Below are 20,253 nucleotides of genomic sequence, written 5' to 3' on the forward strand. Positions count from 1 at the left end.
AAAGCATTGGATCCAGCTCTCTTGTTAACACCTCTCCCGAGAGCCTGGACCTCAGCAGCAGATGCCTCCTGGGCTGCGTGTTGACCGTGGACATGAAGCTGGTGCTCCAGGGGCAGTTAGGCAGAACCAGAGCAATTGTTCCCATTACCAGTGGTTTGCTGTAGCATTTGGTTCAAGGCCTGGTAGCCATAGAGACGAGATGCTCTGTCTCGACTTGTGTTTCATCCTGTGCATTTTAGGAACCATACAAGGGGCTGTCACCCCTGGCCTGGGGGGACAGTCCCCGGGCTTGCTTCAGAGACGGTCACTTTGAGCTGCAGGGTCTGTTCTGTGAGAGCCTTAATTTGGCTTCTTGCCCCGATGGTAAAATTCTAGTTACAGGGTCAGTTACTGCTCAAAAATTTCTGCCCTTGGTCTTGCTGTGGTTTGAGCCATACTGCTTATCACAGTGAAGGTCAGGTTGGGCTTGGTTTTGCTTCCCACGTGTACTTCTGTTTTGTGGCTAAGTGGAGAAACGAAATCCTCCACCTACCATTTGACAAATGAGGGCTGGTCCCTTAGTCCTTTCGGCTCCTTCTTGGGAAGTGTGAGATTTGGTTATTCTTTGAGTCCTGAGTGGATGGGAGGGTCCCTTTCGGGAGGCCTTATTTTGGTATTTTTGTTTTGGTTTTTTGCTATCCTTTCTTGATGAAGAATTACACACAAACGAGTATCACATTATAGGTACGGACGCATCTGCAGATATGTTCATAGTGACCTGGTGATGGGAAGCAGATGATTTTTTTTTTCTTTATGTTCTGTGATTTCTAGGTTTCTGCATTGAGAATATCTACTCTTGCAGTTAGAGGAAGAAGGCAACAAATTTTCGTTCGTAAAGAGAACAAATTTCGATTTTCAAATAACATGTACCGTAGGATTTTTCTTCCTAAAATTATACTTAAAAATCTGTGCATATCTACCTGTCCACCCCTCCACTCACCCCTCCACCCATCCTTCCATCCATATGTCTGTACAGAAACCTATGTAGAAAGATGCTGACTGTGATACTTATTTCTGGTTGGTGAGATTTTCAAAAGCCTTCGTTTGTTTTCTTCTTTGTACTTACCTCCATTGCTTGAAACTGGTAATAATGAGGTGCTTTTTAAAAATAGTGCAGTCTCTCTGCTTTACTCCAGGGGTGAGCCCCAGCCACAGAGCTCAAGTGAGCGCTCCCAGCTGGTAAGGCCAAGTGAGATCTTGACCTTCCGCCCTGGCTCCCCTGGTCCCGTGGAGCCCGCTGGTGGCAGCCCTGGTCAGGGCAGGTGCACAGCTCGGCGGGGAGCAAAGAGGGAGCTCACAGGTGACACCTGGGCCCTGTCTAAACTCACAGGCAGTGGCATCCTGAGCCTTTAATGTATGTTTTATGACCAGCTGGCTGGGTCTGTAGCTGACTAGGGCTCTGTGGTTCACAGCTCCAGGGGGTACAACAACAAGCACTTGGGGGCTTCCCCCACCCCTGGGATTCTTACTCATGCACTATGTCTCTCCTTCCCCTAACACCCCTGAACTGGAGTAGGGGCTCCTGTGGAAACATCTCCAAGGGCCCCCTTGGAGGTTGAAGGTTGTTACATTCAAAGATGTCTGTTGAAGAGTTTTAACTCTCGTAGAAGAGGTCTAGGAGGTCCTCCTTGCCTGTGAATTTGCAGAGCATGTGCTGAATGTTGCAGAGCTGGGATGCAGAAACACTCTGTCACTTGGGGGGAAAATGAGGATGATACGGCCACCTAGGAAAACAGGTCATTCGTCAGCTGGTAGAGGTCAAGATCTGTGGACACAGCGACCTAGCAATCCGGCTCCTGTACACGTGCTAGGCTTTCAGAGACGAAGAAGAACGAGCATAAGTATCTTCATCCTAATAGCCCCGAACTGGAAGCCACACACCGTCCCTCAGCATTTATAGCACATATGCCCTAAATAAACTGAGCTGTGCAGCACACTGGGACGCTAGAGTCTGTACAGATGGGCCAACGCCCGCTTGGTGTAAGGACATGGGTGTAAGTAACACAGTCAAGTGAGGCAAATCCTAAAAGAATGTGTACAGCATTATTCCACTCGTGCAAAGTTCAAACTAAATCATGCTTTTTAAGGCTGTGTAGGAAAGTGGTAAACATATGAAAAGAACCAAGAAAAAAGCTATTAATAAATTCAGGATAGGGTTGCCCCCGGGTTGGGGGGAAGGAGAAGAGTCAGAACTGACCTGGGTTCCAGAGTGGAGGGGGTCCTTGAGGTGCCATTCAGTGTTCTCCCTCTTAGGGGGAGGTGGCAAGGATGTTTGCTTTATAATTATTGATTAAACCGTTCACTTACATTTCATATGCTTCTCTGAGCATGTTCTGTTTCACAACAAAAGTGTTAAAAAGACAAAAAGCAAAATGTAGCAAAGGGCTCTTCCAGCCTCCACATCTAGAAATGGCCTCTTCTGTTACCCATAAGCTTCCTTTATTTCAGCGACCCAAAGTAGCTTCTTTGCCCAAGTCTCTGACCAGGGTCAGAAATCAATAGGCCCTCATTTACCAAGGTCTACTATGAGCTTAGTCTGGAACCAGATCCTGGTGAGGGTCAGGGTGGGACCTGTGCTGCCCCTGAGAGGACAAATCATTGGAAATAATGGTGGAAAACACTAGAGCAAGCTATAGACTCGTAGTGCCGGGGAAGTCCTTAGGAGAAGGTGCTCTGTGAAGGGACGTGGAGAGCCAGGGAGGGTGTCCAGATAAAGGAAAGGATGTTGTGAAGGTGGTGGGAAATCACGGTGTATCAAGGAGGCTGACAAGGGCCTGCCTGCTTGCCTAGATACCCAGGTCTCCAGGGGTGGCCAGTGGAAGCCAAGTATTGTAGGATTGACAGGGTGGCTCAGGAGAGTTTGGAAGACCAGGAGGATGAGGTTTTCCCCCACCCCACCTTGTTGCTAATCTGTCAGTCAATCAGTAGATCATCAGTCTGCCACTCCAGACACATTAAAGTCTAAAGAGTCAACAGAAGAGAACTGAACTAAGGAAGACCTGCAGAAAACCTTGGAGAAACATAGATGAGTGAGTGTGAGAGAATTAGCAAAGACTGTGATGCCCATGGCCAAGCTCCCTTGGGAAACAATCCTCAGCTGCCCCAGGAAAGCCACTGATCCTAAGTCCACGAAGGCTCACTGTGGAAAATAGCATGACACTCCTCCAAAAGCTTGAACACAGGATTGCCATGTGCTCCCGCAAGTCCACTTCTGGGTATACCTACAAAACCGAAACTAGGGACCCAAGCAGATATCTGTACACCTGTGTTCGCAGGAGCATTATTCACAATAGTCCAAGGTGAAAACAAGCCAAGTGTCTGTCAGCAGATGAATGGATAAATAAAATGTGGTATGTACATAAAAGCAATATTATCCAGTCTTAAAAAGGACCGGAGCGTTGGTACAGGCTTCAGAGCGCATAACCCTTGAGGACATTCTACTAAACGAGATAAGGCAGTCGTGAAATGACAACTCTTGCAAGAGTCCACTTACTGAAGTACCTCACATTGGCAAATTCCTAGAGACAGAAATTGGAATGGTGGTTGTCTGGGACTGGGGGAGGCAGGGTGATAGGGAGCCATTCATTGTTCAGTGGGTGGGCGGTTTTTGTTTGGCATGACAAAAAAGTTGTGGAAATAGTGGTGAAGGTTGCACAACCTTGTGAGTGTACTTAATGCCACAAAATTATATATTTAAGATGGTGAAAATGATACATTTTATGTGTATTTTACCATCTGCCAGAAAAAAGTTCACAGGGGCTATTATGGATGGAATGTGTCCCCCCAAATTCCTATGTTGAAATCCTAGCCCCACTGTAATGGCATTATGAGGTAGGACCTGTGGAAGATAATTAGGTCATGAGAACAGAGCCTTTCTGAATGGCATTAGTGCTCTATTCCTATGAGACCAGAGAACTTACTTCTTCTCTCTTCCATGTGAGGATCCAAGAAGACCATCATCTGTACACCCGGAAGCAGGTGCTGACCAGATGCCGGGTTCATTGTCCCCTCGATCGTGGACCCCCAGCCTCCAGAAGGGTGAGGAAGTAATGTTTGTTGTGTTAGCCACCCAGACGATGGCACTTTGTTTCAGGGGTCTAAACCGGCTAAGACCGGCTCACGAAATTGTTCCTGCATGTTGAACTAGAGGAGAGAGCCAGGGCTGTCAAGTCTTTTACTGAACAGCAGGGAAAGTGGAAAACAACATGAAAGTTCCTCACTGAAGATCGCAGGAGAGGAAAGTGCTGTCCCTGGCCTATCTCTAGAGCTGTTCCCACTCTCCGGCATGAAACTTTGGAAATGCCCCCGGGAACCCTTAGAAACCCAGGCAGACCTTGCTTCTTCCTGAAAAGGAGCCCCATGCCCTCCTTCCCACCTTCATGCCCAAACAAAAGCTGAACCCCGAATTCCATCCAAGGAGCTGTCCCCTGGAAAATTACTTTCCATAACGCTTCTTGGGATGTGGGAGCCCACCCTGGATGCAATTTGAAAAAGAAAAGGAGTTTAAAAAGCGAAAGATGCATATACACAATGGAAAATTTGCTCTTACTCAGCTTGAACAGAAAACCTCCTATCCCCATGGCAACCAGATTTCACCATGACCATGCATCTCTCCAGGTTACCTCCCCCCTCATTTGTCTGCCTGAGCTCCTCAACCACTCGGGGAAACACGTGGGCCCCAGATGATCTCACGCCCTACAGTCCTCCCACGGCCCCGGACTCCTGGCTGGGGGCTCTGTTCTCATCTGTGAGGGGTCTTCCCAGAGACCCATCTAACCGGGGGCAGCGGGAGACTCTGGGGCAATGTGAGCCTGTGGCCGACTCCAGGGTTCAGAGCCCTGGGGGGAGTGGATGGAATTCAGAACCCGTCTATGCTGCTGACCAGAAAATCCACCCCTGGTTAATCACAAGACCCTCAGGTCCTGCTCTCAGTAGAAACTCAGGTGACAACTAGACCCTTAACGCTTTATTCCCTTGAACACAGAGTTTCTATCATCTTCACTTGTGATCTTTCAGAACAAGGACTTCCTTCGGGGCATTTTCTGAGTGCCATTTCAGAGAGCAGTTTGGGGACAGCTGACCTGCGATGAACCCATGGTCCCCTCCCTCGGGGACCGGCTGGAGGTCTGTCTCCCCTGCAGTCACCCTCCCCTGCTGCACACACAAAGGAAGCCTTACAGGAGGACAGGAGGGTTGGGTAGAAAAGAAAGCCCGCAGTTCTGATATCTCAGGGCACCCCGCCCCTGGCTGACCACATTCTCTTCTCTCCTGCAATATGGTTTATAATCAGCAGGTTCTGCATTTAGATTCCAGGCCTGAGGACTTTTCCCCCCACAACCCTGTAGAAAGCCGTGCCCGCTCCAAGAGCCGATTCAGTGTGTTTGTCCTTTGGATCGTATTGGATTGGGGGCCAGGCTTTTGGCACAAGGAAAACACACATGAAAGCAAGCAACTAGCTTTGTTGTTAGCGTACCGCATGGGTTTTCTGCCCTTCACCACTTTTCCTTGCCTTTCAGCTGCTCTACAGTGTGGGGGTGGGAGGACGGGCTTCCTGACTGAGTTTCCCTGCATCTTGGGCTAAAGCTGGCCTGGGCCAGGTCTCTGCCAGGCCACCCCCAGGCTTCTCAAAGCCCCACTGTCCAGCAGTGCAGGGGCCTTTGGCATACATTCCTTGTGAGAAATCCTTAGCTCCCCCTCAGAATGACCTTCTGCCGAACACTTTGTCTCCCACTATCATAAAGTTGGAAAAAGAAGAAAGAACAGTGGTTCGTGGGGGTGTAGGCAAGAAAAAAAAAAAAAAAACTTTGGCATAATCCAAATTCAACTCAGTAGACTTGGAGTGGGATGGACATTGTGGGATGAAAACCTCTGACTTCCCTCTGCAGAGAGACAGCTATGTAATCTGAGAAGTGAGCTGTGATATAGGGGAGATCACATGGGGCAGGGATCGGGGTCGGGGAGGCAGTGTCCTGGGAGCCCAGACCCTAGCCCAAGTGTTATTAGGTAAGGTCTGGCTTGTCTTCACTTTTTTTTTTTTTTAAGTAAGATGAAGCTTCTTCCCTTAGCAGCTAGCTCTGTGTTATCTTGCTCTGCCCAGCTAGAGCTATAAGGATTCAAGTCTGTCTTCAGATGTTTCCTCTTAATTACTGTAATATTAATGGTGATTAATTTTTAATGAGGACATATCAAGGAGCATGCTGGCAAAATGTCCACTGGTAATTTGAATTTTGTGAGGCCAGTCGCCCTCTTTGCTTGGCCACCTGTTTCACAGATAGGCCTGGGCTCCTGGAATTCTGATAATTTATTAGTTTCTTCTCCCAGATCTGGGACAAAAGCAGGGTTTTTCCAGAGAGGAAATAGCAAGGAAGTTAGGCTCCCCAACTGATGTCTCCTCCCACCTCTGAGAGGGCTGTGAAGGAACCAGCTGAGGATTTCCTGGGTTCCTTCAGTGATGTCACCAGGAACAGGAACTGTTCTCTGGCAAGCACTCACTGAGGCTCATGCTAGGCTGTGTGCACCTGCTCCAGTGGCTTTGGGAATCCCAGGCAGGAGGGTGTCCTGACTCCTCCCACTCTGACAAAGGGAATAGATGCCCTCCACACAGACCAGTGGATTCTAATAAACTTTTCGTCACTGATCATGCAGAAATGATTCATGATGTGGAAACTCCCCTCCCCAGTGCAGCTGGTCCAGCACAGAGGCCCTGATGTGGGGGGAAGACACTTCCAGGAGGGGGACGCCTGGGTGCCTGTCACTCACCATTAGCTTCAGGGTTATACTTCATATACTCAGTACTCCTTAATTTCTCTTAAATCATTCATGCCCAAATCAATGTTTTAAAAGCTGATGTTAAGGGGGGACATGTTCTTAGAGGAGTTAGTAAGTTTGCAGAAAATCCAAGGCTTCCTATGCACAAGTTGCTTGTTTGCTTTATATCCTAAATTTTATTTTTTTAATGCGAAATTTTCAGAAACGTTATTATCCTCACCTGATTGCAATCATCATGAAGGTGGAACTGGTATATAGGATTTCCCAAATTTACTTAACTACCGTAGAGCGCTGGGCTCTTGAAATCTCTGTTCAGCTTCCTATTATCTGCCTGCCTGCGACTAATGTAAAACCAAGTTCATTGTAACTCAAGGTGGTAGCAGAGCAGATCGATAGTAGCAGGCTCACAGAGCTGGGGAGTCAGAGGAGAGTTTGGGGTTTGTTGGATTTGTAGGCTCTGGATTCAGTGGTTACCATGTGTCTCTCAAGGTGGGAGACATATGGTAGTACAAGGCTGGTGAACACAGCAAGGATCTGGTAGGGGGTCTTGATGGGTAAGCTGCTGTCTGATAAGCTGGCTGTTTGCCCAGGTGAGCAGCCCTTTGTCTCAGGCTAATTGATCTGCAGAAACTTCTGGAGCAAGCAGTCTCCGCTTCCTTGGGCAGAGGTCTCCTGGAACAAATAGCTGAGCCGTGTTGACACAAGTGGTCGCAACTCGCAGAGCTTCTGGCCGGGTTAGGCTGAGGCAGGTTGTGTCGAAGTTCTCAGAACAATCTCCATTTCTTACATTTTGTGCAAAGGCTAGTCTCATCAGGTGCAGGCCAGAAACTGAAATCCTTGAAGTGATTCAACACAGTTCATGTTAGAGCCCATCTCCTTTTTCTGCCTTGACATCTAATTCAGGTTAAGCTATGCAATGTAGAATAATATTTGAGTAGTCAAAGGAAGTATTGAGGACACAGGCTTAGGTCATAAACGAGGAGGGTGGGACTCTGAAGGGAGGCAGAGGTAGCCAGCTACTGGCTGTATTTTATTATTTTTTGTAATCTCGATGCTATGGCATTTGGGGGTTTGGATCAGGAAGACTGCCCCTCTCAGTGGTAGCTAATTCCTAGAGGCAAAGGACTCCCCTGCAGGTGCACCTGTGCTGTACAAACCAACCAGCCCGAGGAGCCCACGTCCCCAACCTCTTTTATCAGACTCACACACACACACCAAGCCCGAATCCCCCACTAATGTCACCCCAGGGCCGGGTCCCAGACAACTAGGGACATCCCCAGAGTCCAGAGCCTGCTGAAATTCTTCCAGCTATCCAATACCAAACTGACCCAGGGAACCTTCCCTGTCTCCCCGTTCCCTTCCCAAGAGAACCTCTTCTGGGCCTCGCTCTGCCCTCTTCCCCTCTGCAGAAACTTCTGAAGCAAGCAGTCTCAGCTTCCTGGGGCAGGGGCAGGGTGATAGGGAGCCATTGTTGAATGCGAGGTTTTTGTTTGGCACGACGGGTGGTTCTGGAGTCTGGAAGTATAACCTTTCTACTTCTGACAATCGTGTCCATGTCCGCGAGTCTCACCATAACCTGCTTAAAACGAGTCCCGGGGATGTTTAACACGCTGACAAAAAATGGAGCTGAGTTCCTTTAGCACAATGGAGACACATGAGAGTCACCTGGGGTGCCGCCTTCCAGGGCCTTGCCCGCGGAGCATTCGGTCTAATCAGCTCCCCTCGGGGCCTCCTGGGAGCATCCCGGGCAGCCAGGGTGAGAAAGACCGAGCCAGTGGTTCCCAGTTGATTCTCAGTCGTTCCCAGTGGATTCTCAGTGGCTCCCAGTGGTTCCCAAAGTGTGATCCACACCCCCCCACCCCCGGGGGGAAACAGCAGTATCACCTGGGAACTTAATGCAAATGTTGGGGCCTCACCCCAGGCCTCCCAATTCAGAAAGTGCAGGCGGGGGCCTTGAACGAGTTCTCCAGGTGATCCTGAAAGAGGCTCAGGTTTGCGCTGGGTGAGGCAGGGTGGAGCGAGAGGCAGGCCCGGGGCCTTGCAGCTGGGGCTCGGCTCAGTGCCGGCTCTCGGCGCCTATCCGTCGCGCCCGCTCCTAGAATCTTGCTGCAGTCCACAGATTTTGGTAAGCTGTATCTCCGTTTTCATTTGTCCTGAGGTATTTTTTTATTTTTTTTTTTAATTTCTTCGTCGATCCCCTGGTTGTACAGTAGCGTGTGATTAATCCCTGCATATTTGTGAATTTTCTAGTTTTCTTGTAGTTGATTTCTAGTTTTATGTCATCCTGGTGAGAAAAGAGGCTTGATATGATTTCAGTCTTATTAAGTTTATTAGGAGTTGTTTTGTGGCCTGACATACAGTCCTTCCTGGAGAAGGTTCCACCGTGCTTGAGAAGAAGGTATGGGCTGCTGTCTTTGTGGGGGATGTTCTATGCTCTGTGACGTCCTTCTGGTTCTGTATCGTGTAAGGCTGAGGTTTCCAGTTTTGGTCTGGATGGTGTACCCATTGGTGAAAGTGGGGTATTAAAGTCCCCGAGGATTACTGTGTCGCTGTTTCTCCCTTTAGCTTTGTTAATATTTGCTTTATACCGTTAGGTGTTCCTATGCTGTGTGCATAAATATTTACGGATGTTATATCCTCCTGTTGGATTAACCCCTTTATCATTATGCGGTGCCCTTCTTTGTCTCATATCACAGTCTGCTTGAGTCTGTTTTGTTTGATGTAAATACAGCTGCTCCAGCCTTCTCTGTCTCTCCATCTGCATAGAATATCTTTTTTCCATCCCTTCATTTCCAGTCTGTGTGTGTCCTTACATCTTAGGGGAGTCTCTTGTAGGCCACACAGAGATGGCTCTGTTTTTTTTTTTTTTTTTTTTAATCCGTTCGGCCACTGTGTCTTTTTTTTTTTTAAAGATTTTTTTTATTTATTCATTTGACAGCGAGAGATCACAAGCAGGCAGAGAGGCAGGCAGAGAGAGAGGAGGAAGCAGGCTCCCCGCTGAGCAGAGAGCCCGATGCGGGACTCGATCCCAGGACCCTGAGATCATGACCTGAGCCAAAGGCAGCGGCTTAACCCACTGAGCCACCCAGGCACCCCCACTGTGTGTCTTTTGATTGGAAAGTAATTGTTGATAGGTATGTACTTATTGCCATTTTGTTAATTGGCTTCTGACTGTTTTTTAATTCCTCTCCGTTCCTTTCCTTTGCTCTCTCCCTTTATGATTTGAGGACTCTCTTGGGAGTCTGCTTACACTCCTTAATCTTTCTCTTTTGTATGTCTACTATAGGTTTTTGCTTTGTGGTTACCCTGAGCTTCCATAGAACAACTTATATTTGTAATAGCCTGTTTAAAGATGGTAACGACTTAATTTGGATGCACTCCAAAGCTTTCACTCTCCCTTCCTCCACATTTTGATGTTGCTGTGTTCCTAGGATCTGGGGACGGAGAGCGGAGGTACTTGAACTTAACCTTTGTATGCTTGAATCACCTCCTTTCTCACATAGTTTGGATACAACTTTTAAAAAGAAACAATAAATTATTGCTCAATACTATGAATTTTCTTTAGCCAAAATAAAAACTATCATAGCAAAATGTCCACTCATAGGAATAGGCATCCAAATGATCAGCCCAGGCCTTGATTTTTTTTTTTTTTTTTTTTTCCTCTGACAAGCCTTGGCTCATGCCCAAGTTGCACTCACAGACAATATCAAAGGAAACTTATGGTCTAAGATTGACCTAATGAAAACCAAGAGATTTTTATGTTTTTGGAACATTCCAGGTTTATAACATTTTACCTCTAGAAGGTCCTTTTTGCCACTTTCCTTCAGTGAATCATTTTAATCTTTAAACATCACCTCCTCTGCTTTTTTGTGTTACCATAGTGACATGGGCAGCTAAGTCGTCATTTCAGAACTAGGGAAAAGACACTCCTAGGATTCCTGGCTTTGCCTGCTGATGTTACCTGCCCCAGTCATAATTGTGACTGTATGTGAGTAACAGTAAAACCATAACACTTCCAAGTGTTCAGGAGAGCGCCACAAACTAGGTCAGCAACACGGTGCTTATATTGCTTGTGATGTTTTGTGCAATTGGGTGGGATAAACAAAAAGGGAAACGTCATCGTGAAACATATTATGACTGAAAGAGTATTAGTATATCTTTTTTTTTTAAAGATTTTATTTATTTATTTCACAGAAAGAGATCACAAGTAGGCAGAGAGGCAGGCAGAGAGAGAGATAGAGGAGGAAGCAGGTTCTCCGCTGAGCAGAGAGCCCGATGCGGGACTCGATCCCAGGACCCTGAGATCATGACCTGAGCCGAAGGCAGAGGCTTAACCCACTGAGCCACCCAGGTGCCCCTTAATATATCTCTTTAGCAGAGAAACGACGCCACTCATCAATCAGGGCTTTCCTTCCGCTATTTGGCGATAAATGAATCATAATTTTTAGCTTAACTTTTCCTTGATTTTTGGTTCCCCTATGTGAAATATCAACTGATGTGAGATCCTTGTGTGAGATGCTGGACTAGTGAAATAATTTTACTTTAAAAAAATTTTAAGCATTTGCCGAGAGGCCCTGCTGCCTTTAATAAGGTAGGAGAATGCGTTGAGAAACAAATGTTTGGAACTATGATAAAAGTATTAATATAACCTTTATTAGTAACATTGCCAGTTGGTCGGAAGTGGGATTTGGTGTATGTGTTATGACCTAATTCCTTGGCTGGACAGAACCAAGCGAAAAGAACAACTTTAGTTTTTCCCTTCACTACTATTCGGTAAATGTGGAAGACTGTCAGTCTGTTTTAGATGAATGGTGACTCTAAGCTGTCAGGTTGAGACCATCTCTTTTTCCAGAAGGACCACCAACTAGCCACAGAATTGGCCAAAGTAAATGCAAAGGACTGCTAGCAGCAATGCCGAGACTCGAGCGATGCAGGGAAGTTAGGGGTGAGTGGACCCATGGCAGAGGACATGATGGGGCTCCTTCGTGCTCTGTCATCCCATTCCAGAAAAAAATCTTGCCCACGGGGACAGGCAGCTGAAACCTTATGCTCTGGATGCCTCCAAATAAGCTCGTACTGAGTATGTGTGAAGTCATTTTCGTATTTTCTTATTGGTCAAATGAATGTTTACAGTCAACTTGAGAGTATCGATGGAACTGTAAGAGTGTGCCTTTCCCCAAAGAAAGGCAGATACATCCATGCTGTCTTGTTTTAGCTTTCTCCTGACGTCTAGTGCTGAGGCTCATAGGAAATAAGACACTCAGTGAGAAAGGACAAAATCCAAGTTTGACTAGGCCACAAAGACCCATTAAGCTCCTTGAGAACTGGAAGTGACCCTGTTCCCAGGCCTAGCACAGTGCCGGGCCCACAGGGAGCAGGCAGGAAATGGGAGTGGAATGGGGAGTCCCCCAGCAGGGGAACGCCTGACTGGGCTGCATTTGGACAGAGAGTGCAAGTAAAAACTCCATCTCTAAAACTTAGACTGACAGATCCCTGGCAACCTTCTCTTCTTCTTAGCCTTCTCCTACATTCCACCATGCTGTGAGCCAGACAAGGGTCAAAACGGCCCAGATGTTTGGGAGTGTGAGGTGTGATGATGAGGTATATGTGAAGACCACTATTGCTTCAACTCAGACAAGGACGTGCCGTTCACTTAACACTAATGGACAAATGTGAGTACCACACAGTTGTTACAGGCCAATCTGGTTATAAAGACCCTCAGAGAGTTCTATAAGAAGTGACCCTCCTGATGAGTAAAACATATAATTGGGAGAAGAATTTTGGGTGTCCTGCTTTTCCAATGTGCATTTAAAAACCAAACCAAACCCAAAAAACCCTTTTTGCTTTTTAAATGGAGTTACTAATAATAGCTAATCAGCTCTGGGGCTATAAACACTAAAATATTTTGTTGAAAATGAATAGTGTTGGAACCCTGAACCTAATTTATTCAGAGGCACTCCATTTGAGCTCATCACATAACCAGAAAGATTGTGATAAACATCCGTTCTTCCACTTACAAACATTTTAAATATCAGTTCAGTGAAGAACGACTTCCTTTGGCCAGCTGGTGTGACGAACGGGCATTAAAAACTAACAGAAAATATAGAGAAGGGAGATTGCTTTCTCAATAATTTCTTTAAAACTATTTATGGAAAATTGAGAAGAAATGGACCTGACATCCGGGGCAGAGTACACACGGTGCTTGCCAAACCAGCGGAGGTCTATGGGTCCCTCCTTCACTCCTGCAGTGGAGATCAATAGACATTTTTGCCTCATCGTAAAAGGTCATGATTTCAGAAATCTCCCATTAGTCACAGAAGGCTATGTGTAAAACCTTCTGGTAGTTATTAAGAGCCTCCTGCGCCAACAGGGGATTGTTTCTTCATTTCAAGAGTGTCACCCCCACCGTCCCAGAATGCTCCCAGATGATGTAGCTGTAATTTGAATCTGCTTGTCCTGAGGGGATGAACTACACATCCGGGTCTTTAAAAACATACCAACTGCGCTTGTTCACTGAGCTGGTAAACAAGGATCTGGTCTGAAGACTTGGAGGTTTATCTGAACATCTGCTGAGTGTTTACTATGATCAGGAATTGCTTCTGCTCCAAGTAGATCTCTAATTTTGGCAAGTGCCTCCCCGATTCCCCTGCGCACATACGGAAGCTGTTCCCTCCAGGTGCGTGTCTCCTATGCTGCCTTTGGTCTGACATTGAAGTGGGACTCATTCATCAGGTGACTTGGAGCCTCCACAGTTGTATTCACACTTAACCCTGAATGTCTATGGGGTCTATGCCAGGGGAAGGCTGCAGTGTTACCTTGGGACCACAGAGCTTATGTCTACACCTATGGAAGACAGAAGTGACTTAAGTGGCATAGTGTGTATGTGTGTGTGTGTGTGTGTATCATTCTCTGGCCTTTTAAAACATGTTTGGAACCTCTTGAAGGAAGGCACAGTGTTAAATATTCCTGCTACCTGGATTTTCCTGGGTAAATTTTATGGAATATTTCAAGTTTCAGTAAATCAGAAAAATAATAAATGAGTTTTCCCTTAGGAAAAAAAAAGTACCTACTTGAGAGTCAGTCATAGATATATATAAAAACATATAGATATATTCCTTTTAGGAAAAGAACAGGGTGGTTATATTCTAATAAAGCATCTTTCTCCGTAATTGGATTTCTCCTTTAAAAGGACTTTGTACAAAATGAACATTAGCCATGACACAATGTAGCCTTACCTGATCCAGGACAGACTTACATGATCAGATTTCTCTGACAAATGTATTTCATGAGTCAAGAGCATAGATTTACGTGTATAGTGCCTTTTAGTGGCCTCCATTTTAAAGAAGTTTCTGTGTTATACAAAACAAATCTCTGTACCCTCTTAATCCACGCTTCCCATGTTTAGCGCCTTGACATTTTCCGTGGGAGACCGTGGTTGAGAAGGCCATGGTGAGGGACTAACTCTTGAACAAAAATACTTTTCTGAACACATACATTAGTAGTTCTACTATCAACCTCCTACTAAAGCCTAGGGGCAAAAATAGGAAAAAATCCTCGTTTCTGTCAGTTACCATTATCTTTGAGATAGTCTTCATGGTATCAAGGACTGAAGTGGTGAAAACACAAAAATGTGCATTGCATTATTATTATTATTATTATACTTTTTTAAAAAAGATTTTATTTATTTGACAGAGATCACAAGTAGGCAGAGAGGCAGGCAGAGAGAGAGAGAGAGGAGAAAGCAGGCTCCCCGCTGAGCAGAGAGCCCGATGTTGGGCTCGATCCCAGGACCCTGGGACCACGACCTGAGCCGAAGGCAGAGGCTTTAACCCACTGAGCCACCCAGGCGCCCCTATTATAATACTTTTTAAAGCAGGATACAACTTGAGTTCTAGAAGGATGCTTATTTGACAAACCCTGGAGGGCCCTTATGCAAAGGCACATGGGTAGTTAGTGACAGCATCAGGCCCACCGCAGGCGTCCTGGGATCTGGAAGTACGCACACGGACTCCTCTCCAGCAGCCTGAGCAGCCCCACCACAGGCGAACGCCAGCATTTCTGACAAATCAAAAGTTGAAGAAGTCACTCTTTTCAGTTTTTCTTCTGAAGGCTCAAGAAGGAACAACGGCCAGCACCCCCAGCCCTCACCCAAAGTTGAGAAAATAGTCTAGCTTTCTGCCAAAGTGTGCCAGAAGAAAAATCCAACGAATGGATATTTTAATTAAGCAGCTTTAAATTACTTTAGGAACGCAACACAAAACTTTACTCAGTATTAAATAAATAGCCAAATGCATTTTCCCAAATATTTTCAATCATGGGGGAAAAAAGTAAGCTATCAATATTTTTGATTTCTAAAGGCCAAATTTAATAAATTAATAAATGCATGCCAGACAAAAACACAAAATTGCAACGGGAACCCAATAATAACATAACAGAAAATGTTCCGCATTGTACTTTTTTATTGGTGGATAATTTACTAAAGTAACAAATCTGAAAACACAGTTTGCTTTTGCTGGAAAGAAAAGACTATGTTAGCGAAGAACTAAGAGAAACCAGAAATGAAGCGTCTGAGAAAAGTCGGCGTATGTTCTAGTCTATGGCAACGCAGCAGCCGGGGGGGCCGGTTCATCCATTCGTGTGTGCGTTTACAGAAGCGTCAGAAACCAATGACATAGAACCCAAAAGCGAAGTCACGACAGATCGACTCTGCGAAACATGCTGAATTACAACCACAGACTACCCGGGACGGAGAGGCGGTGCAGGCTTGTTGTCTCCTTTGTGTGGGGTTCCCTTGCCAGAGAGGGGCTAATCATGCAATAGCTTGAGTTTCTCTTAACATGATAAACACCCAGGGGCACTAGAACTGGAGCGCGTGTTCACTGTTTTACAAGGACGGCGGAGCGGTACTACGGAAACAATGGAAAGTTCCTTCATTTTAACCTGGCTATCTGCCCGAACTTCTAACCAAGAAATGATGCAGCTGTAAGAGCCAATTAAATTACTATAAAACATTCCTTCATCTGTAAAACATTTTTTTCCCCTGTGAACTAACATTTAAAATAAAATGTCTTCATTTTTGATAAGCAGCTCCACCACCAGTCTCTGGTATCGGATATCGTTCAGGGCGGCCATGGCGTCCAGCTCTGGAGATCTCATCAGGGTCGGGCCGAACACAATGCCAAGGTTCTCGGCGTTCATGAGGTTCTCCTTCTCGTGGAGGGTCACTCTGGAAAACAGAAGCACAGGGGTGCGGCTTCACGTAAGCACGGGCATTCTGCAGTGCTCGAGCGCTACAACAAAAACAGGCTCACGGTCAAGGCTCCCGCCCACTTACCAGCTCTTCGGCTACGCTCCTTCTATGTCCCCCTCTTCACCTCAAGGTAAATCATATCAATAAATTAAACTTCTGGTATCACCGAAGCTCCTGGCCAAGCTCACTGCTGGAGCGTGTGGCGTGTTTGCCTATAGTGGATGGGGGGCTGGGTCATCTCCATTATTCCATCAGCCCTCCTTCCACGTGGCTGCCTGGTTCCCGTGATGTTTACAGAGTATCTGCGGAGGGGGGTGGCGGAGGCACAGACTGGGCTGCGGTCAGGAAGACTGAGGGAGGCTGAGTGTCCGTGTTCGCTCTCCTGCTAGCTAGCAAAGGCCCGGACAAGGGCTGGAGAGCCATTCCTTTGTGCTAGTGCTACGGACTTAAATGCATCCATATATGAAGCAAACTTGAATTTGCAAGTGAATTTGTAAGCATATTAAACACAAGTTTTAGCTCCTACTGCTTTTAAGGAGGGAAACCGTGTAAATGTTAAATGCACCACCAGTTAAATATTCATTTCTGGGTAGCTCTTGCCGAGAGCATACAAAATAGATGTCAAGTTCTGTCTTTTTTGTTTCTAATTGGCTTTATATTTTGAAATCCTAAAACCACTAAAACTTGATCCCGTAATTTAAAACCATTTGCTTCAACTGGTAGAGAGTGAGAGCGACCGAGCAGGTAAACGAAGTTACACCACCATCAATCTACTTAAGACATTAAACCAGAAGTAGCCAGAATATTTTATTTTCTCTTCCTCCCTCTACCTCTTATTTTACTCCATTTTTTATAGCAGTTTTCAGTGTGGGAGACATTACGACAATAATCTAAAATCCTGTCACCCAGGGTGAAGTGCCTGTTTTGGAGCAAGAAGTAAGAAAAGCGAGCCTTCTGGAGAGTTGCTTTGCTCTTTCTTAGGATAATGCTCCTGCCCGGACAGCTACCGCCTTTCCTCTTGCCGCCAGAACCGGACCTGGGCGCTCTCACATATCTGCACCCACAGACCCGAATGGCCAACGCGGCCACATCCAGCCTGTGCCTGGCACTGGCGCGCACTGTTTAGCCTTCCTTCTCCGTTTGCGCGTGTCTGTAGTTACTCCCTCAGTGATCTGTCCTTTCTTACACCTTTGGTCTCATCTCATTCTTAACACTGGGCCGCAGCCCAAGGAGCAACCTCCGGCCCGTGACTTGCCTCTTGAGATGCGCCATGAGGTAGCGCAGGGTCTCGCAGTGGGCGGGGGGCAGCAGCCTCAGGGCCTCGTGCAGTGCTTCTAACTGCTCGTCCGGATCCATGATTTCTAAAACAGCAAGTCGAACACCAAGGAGAAGAAATTTAACACCTTGTATAAATGCTTCACTGAATTCTGTTCTTGCAGTGATCACCTAGGGCCGGTCCAAAATGCTTTCTTGCAGATCCTTGCCACCCCCCACCCCCAAGCTATGGAAAGTATTTTAAGGTCCAAGTCTCCAGTTTCTGCGAGGCTTGGTTTTGACGCGGTGATACCATTTACTCAGACTTTGGGGGACAGCCCCCACTTGCTTCACTGAGCGCCCGAGAGGCTGGTCACTGGGGACCTTGGATGCTGAGTAGATCGGCTGGCTGTCACCCCAAAGAGTTCAGACACATGTATGCACAGAGTAAAAACTGAGACATTCAAATGAGATCATCTTACAACATTACAGACATACTGAAGGGAGGTTGATTCCTTCCAGGTCTTCTGAACATCCCAGTTCTGCCACGGTAACCCCTGTCAGAGTCTTCGTTGATATTCATGCTATTTTCTTTGTAAACCACGAGAGGTATCATCTAGTATTTACTTCCTTGGTTTTTTTTTTTTTTTATTTTTTTAAAAGATTTTATTTATTATTTATTTGACAGAGATCACAAGTAGGCAGAGAGGCGGCAGAGAGAGAAGAGGAAGCAGGCTCCCTGCTAAGCAGAGAGCCCGATGTGGGGCTCGATCCCAGGATCCTGGGATCATGACCTGAGCCGAAGGCAGAGGCTTAACCCACTGAGCCACCAAGGCGCCCCTACTTCCTTGGTTTTAATTTACTTTTTGTTATATAAAAAAGTCAAACCTATCCTCAGAGCACAAAAATATTCTACTACGTAGGACAACTGGAGAATATAATGAGCCAGTGAAGGCAATTCTAAACGTTGGGAGTGACAGCAGGGCCCCTGAAATAAATGCGGCTCTTCTGAAGGTAGAAACTTCAAAGGGAACCATCTTCATTTGGACATTTTCGTTCTGTGTTGGCCAAAACCCCAGCATGTTCCTTTGAGGTCACAGATCGCATTTTGTTCATCAGTTATTTCCATAATCAGAAGCAGCAGACATCTGTGGAATGCCGTGCTCTCAGAGCACCCTAGCACATTCCTGCTTCTCCTCAGATGTCAGGAAGTTAGGGGGCCTTTGAATGTCGGGGCGCAGGGCAGGTGCAAGGGGACCTCAAAGTGCTGAGTCTTAATCAGGAGAGCAGCCTTGAAATATTCGAAGGCCATAGCTGACCACAATGTATCATTCAAGACACAAGACTAAGAATCCTGGTTTTCTAACGTCTGAGACAAACCGACTCCATGGCCACGCGTCAGAGTCAGGGTAAAGCTGACATAAAAATGAATGTGAGCTTTCCTAGCATTGGCAGTGCAGATCTGATAAATGTCAGAATAGGAAGAGTGAAGCTTTTTAATTCAAAGAAACTTTGGGGGGGGGGGGCCAGGTGGCTAAGTTGGTTAAGCATCTGCCTTCGGCTCAGGTATTGGGATCCAGCCCAGCATCGGGCTCTCTGCTCAGCAGGGAGCCTGCTTCTCCCTTTCCTTCCTGCTCATGCTCTCTCTCACTATCTCTGTATCTCTGTAAAGAAAAAAGAAACTTTAGTCATTAGGATTTCTGCCCAAAGCTTACTCAGGGTTCCTGATTCGTTTCTCAGTGATACAGGATGTATTTTTTGCCATGATAACTGATACATGGTCTTTGAAACTAAGGGGTCTTTAAAGAATGTCAGTTCATAACAGCAATACTATTTTGGATACTGAAATTTAATCATTTAATTTCTAGAATTAAGAAAACTCCATTTACTATAGAAAACTATTACTTAGTCTTATAATTTTTACCATGGGACTAATTAATTTGAAACTATATTGTTTTGGAAATTGAAAAAAAGAGTAACATAGTTTCCTTTTAATTTTCATATTTAATCTTTGCAGAGAGAATCTGGAGATGGTGTGAAATTAGGGATGGTGTTGGTGGGCTAGCAAGTAAAATTCCCTGCTCACAGAGAGCTGCTTCTCTCTCTCGGAGGGTGACTGACAATCCACAGTGAACATGGACCTTCCAGTCTGTACTATATTAGAATGAGGCCAGTGCTTCGGAAAAGAACAGCAGGGTAAGAAACACTGCAAGTGCGAGGGGGTATAATTTTAAATGGGGTGGTTGTCATAGACTTCAGTGAGAAAGCAGGTCTTGAGCGAAGACTCTGAGGACGTGGGGGGATGACCCACATGGAGATCTAGGGGAAGGGCTTCCAGGCAAAGGAGCATCCATTTAAGGATGCTGAAGGGTGAGTAGGCCTGTGATGTCTGAGGACACGTGAGAAGCCAGAGGTGGCTGTGCTGGAGTGAGCAAGAGGAGGATGGAAGGAGGTCAAAAAGGAAACACGACACTGTTGTCTCAGGTGCTATAGGCTATTCCAGGGACTGCAGGCTATTCTAGAGAGAAATGGGAAGGTGCTGAACAAGGACATGATGCGACAGATGTTGCTCACAGTATCTCCCCTCTGTCTCCCATGTGGGAGACAGACTATGGAAAGGCCAAAGTAGAAACAGACTATTCTAGTAACTATTACAAAAATCCAGGTGAGGAGGGCGCCTGGACAGTGCAGTTGGTTAAGCATCTGACTCTTGGTTTCAGTTCAGGTCATGATCTCAGGGTCGTGGGATTGAGCCCCACAACGGGTTCTGTGCTCAGCGGGAAGTCTGCTTAAGATTCTCTCCCTCTCCCTCTGTCCCTCCCTCTAGACTAGTATATGCTCTTTTGCTCTCTCTCAAATACATAAATCTTAAAAATAAAAAAAAGACCAGGTGAGGAATGACTCTAGCTTAGACCAGATGATGGCAGTGATGGTGATGAGAA

At 46.2% G+C, this 20,253-nt stretch overlaps 1 protein-coding gene across 4 annotated transcripts in view; it reads right to left on the reverse strand.

The window, feature by feature from the left end:
* Positions 1-15,246: 15,246 nt before the first annotated feature.
* CHN1 (chimerin 1) overlaps positions 15,247-20,253 on the reverse strand; it is a 211,286-nt gene continuing 206,279 nt past the window's right edge. For all 4 annotated transcript variants that reach the window (XM_047722227.1, XM_047722228.1, XM_047722229.1 and 1 more), the window contains 2 exons: positions 17,313-17,418; positions 15,247-16,033 (listed from right to left, as the gene is read on the reverse strand). In XM_047722227.1, the coding sequence (XP_047578183.1) occupies positions 15,862-16,033; positions 17,313-17,418 (278 nt within the window). In that variant the 3' untranslated portion in view covers positions 15,247-15,861. The remainder of the gene's footprint in view (positions 16,034-17,312; positions 17,419-20,253) is intronic.

Source organism: Lutra lutra, chromosome 3 (genome assembly GCF_902655055.1).
Source record: "Lutra lutra chromosome 3, mLutLut1.2, whole genome shotgun sequence".
Lineage (NCBI taxonomy): Eukaryota > Metazoa > Chordata > Mammalia > Carnivora > Mustelidae > Lutra > Lutra lutra.